This window comes from Condylura cristata, unplaced genomic scaffold (assembly GCF_000260355.1).
Source record: "Condylura cristata isolate star-nosed mole 26May11 unplaced genomic scaffold, ConCri1.0 scaffold00042, whole genome shotgun sequence".
Classification (NCBI taxonomy): Eukaryota; Metazoa; Chordata; class Mammalia; order Eulipotyphla; family Talpidae; genus Condylura; species Condylura cristata.
Window position 1 is genome coordinate 6186126 of NW_004567143.1, and position 1455 is coordinate 6187580.

A 1455-nucleotide genomic window follows, 5' to 3' on the forward strand; every position below is an offset into this window, starting at 1 on the left:
GGCGAGGACCCGTCTCCCGCCGGAGCCTCTGCGCGGGCAGCGCTGGGCACCAGGCTCCTCACCGCAGGAGGCCCCACCCCGCGGCGCCGGCACTGACCGTGAACACCCTCAGGTAGTCGGGCAGCGCCGCGGCGAACTTGCTGATGGTGTAGCCTTTGGCCTCCTGGTTGCTGTCCAAGCCCCGCTGGATGCTCTTCCAGAGGATCACGACGACCTCCAGCAAGCCCGCCATGGACGCCACGTCGCTCGCCGACAGCGTCTTCTCCAGGCCCTGGGGGCGACCGAGTGGCGGCCGAGAGTCAGGCCAGGCCCGGGCGGCGGCGCTCCGGGGTCACAGAGACGCAGAGGGCGGCCGCTCCTCGGCACAGCACGTCTGACGCTCGCCCAAGAGACGAACTCTGGCTTCACACCTGCCACGGCTTGGACAGGACAAAGCCTCCACACACCGAGACGTGACCGCAGCCGGATGCCGGCAGGCGTCAGACCGGGGAGCGCCTCTGGCCGGCCAGCGGCCCCCCTGCCTGACCCCCGGCCTGCCAACCCCCACGCCTGTCTGTCTGCGGGCCCCCGTGGGCAGGTGAGCAGTACTGGCCCTCTGCGCCGCCACTTAAGCCACAGATGTGGCCGCCCCGTGGCAGGGAGGGACCCCCAGGGCACCCCAGGCCTCTCCTGTCTTCTTACCCCCTCAGCAGGGGGTTTCAAGGGTCCGCCTGCTCCGCTCTGCTTCCCGATGTCTCTGGGGAGACCTCTCAACCCCACACCTCTGGCCTGCACCCCACCCTATGCAAAATAAATGTGCAAAAAACCTTAAGTTTTGTAATAAAAAATAAGCCACAAATGCCTCCAGCAAGCCCCTGCCCTGCAGAGGTGGTGGCCAGGGCAGGAGCCTGTGACTGCCAAGGCGGGTCTGACCCCGGCGAGGGGCCACAGGGGACCACCCTCAGGGCGCTGCCGCCGGGTGCAAAGTGCTTCATTTCAGGCGCGGGCACCTCTGGGCAAACTCGCCCCTGCGCTGGGGAGGAAGGAGGCCCCGCTCTGCTGGGCGCCCAGGCCATCAAGGCAACCGCACGGGAAGCAGCGCCCCGAGGAGGCCACAGCCATGGCTTTCAGAAGGGGGGGGCGCGCCCTGGTGGCTCAGGGGTGCAGCTGCCGCAGCACCTCACTGGAGGCCGCTCCCGTGCAGGGCGCGGGGCGCGGCAGCCCCCTCCCGCCTCCCTGCTGCCCCCTCGCAGTGGGCTTCGGTCCGCCCGGCTGCCCTCTCTGGTGAGTCCCCGCACCCCCGCACCCCATTAACAAACAGTTGGCAGACGGCAGGGAGGAGGAAGGCAAAGGAGCCGCAAGGGCGTGGAAAGCACGGCGGGACTCGGCCGGCCGAGGGAGCCGGGCGGGGCGGCGGCTCCAGCCCTCAGGGGCAACTTCCGAGGGGCACAGGTCTGCGCGGAGGGGTGCCCGGGG

General features: G+C 69.8%; 1 protein-coding gene across 1 annotated transcript in view; it reads right to left on the reverse strand.

Moving 5' to 3' along the window:
- The window catches only part of NCAPG2 (non-SMC condensin II complex, subunit G2), a 39585-nt gene that overhangs the window by 26895 nt on the left and 11235 nt on the right, over window positions 1-1455 (reverse strand). The window contains 1 exon segment of the mRNA XM_004695952.2: window positions 98-419. Coding sequence (XP_004696009.2) covers window positions 98-419 — 322 coding nt within the window.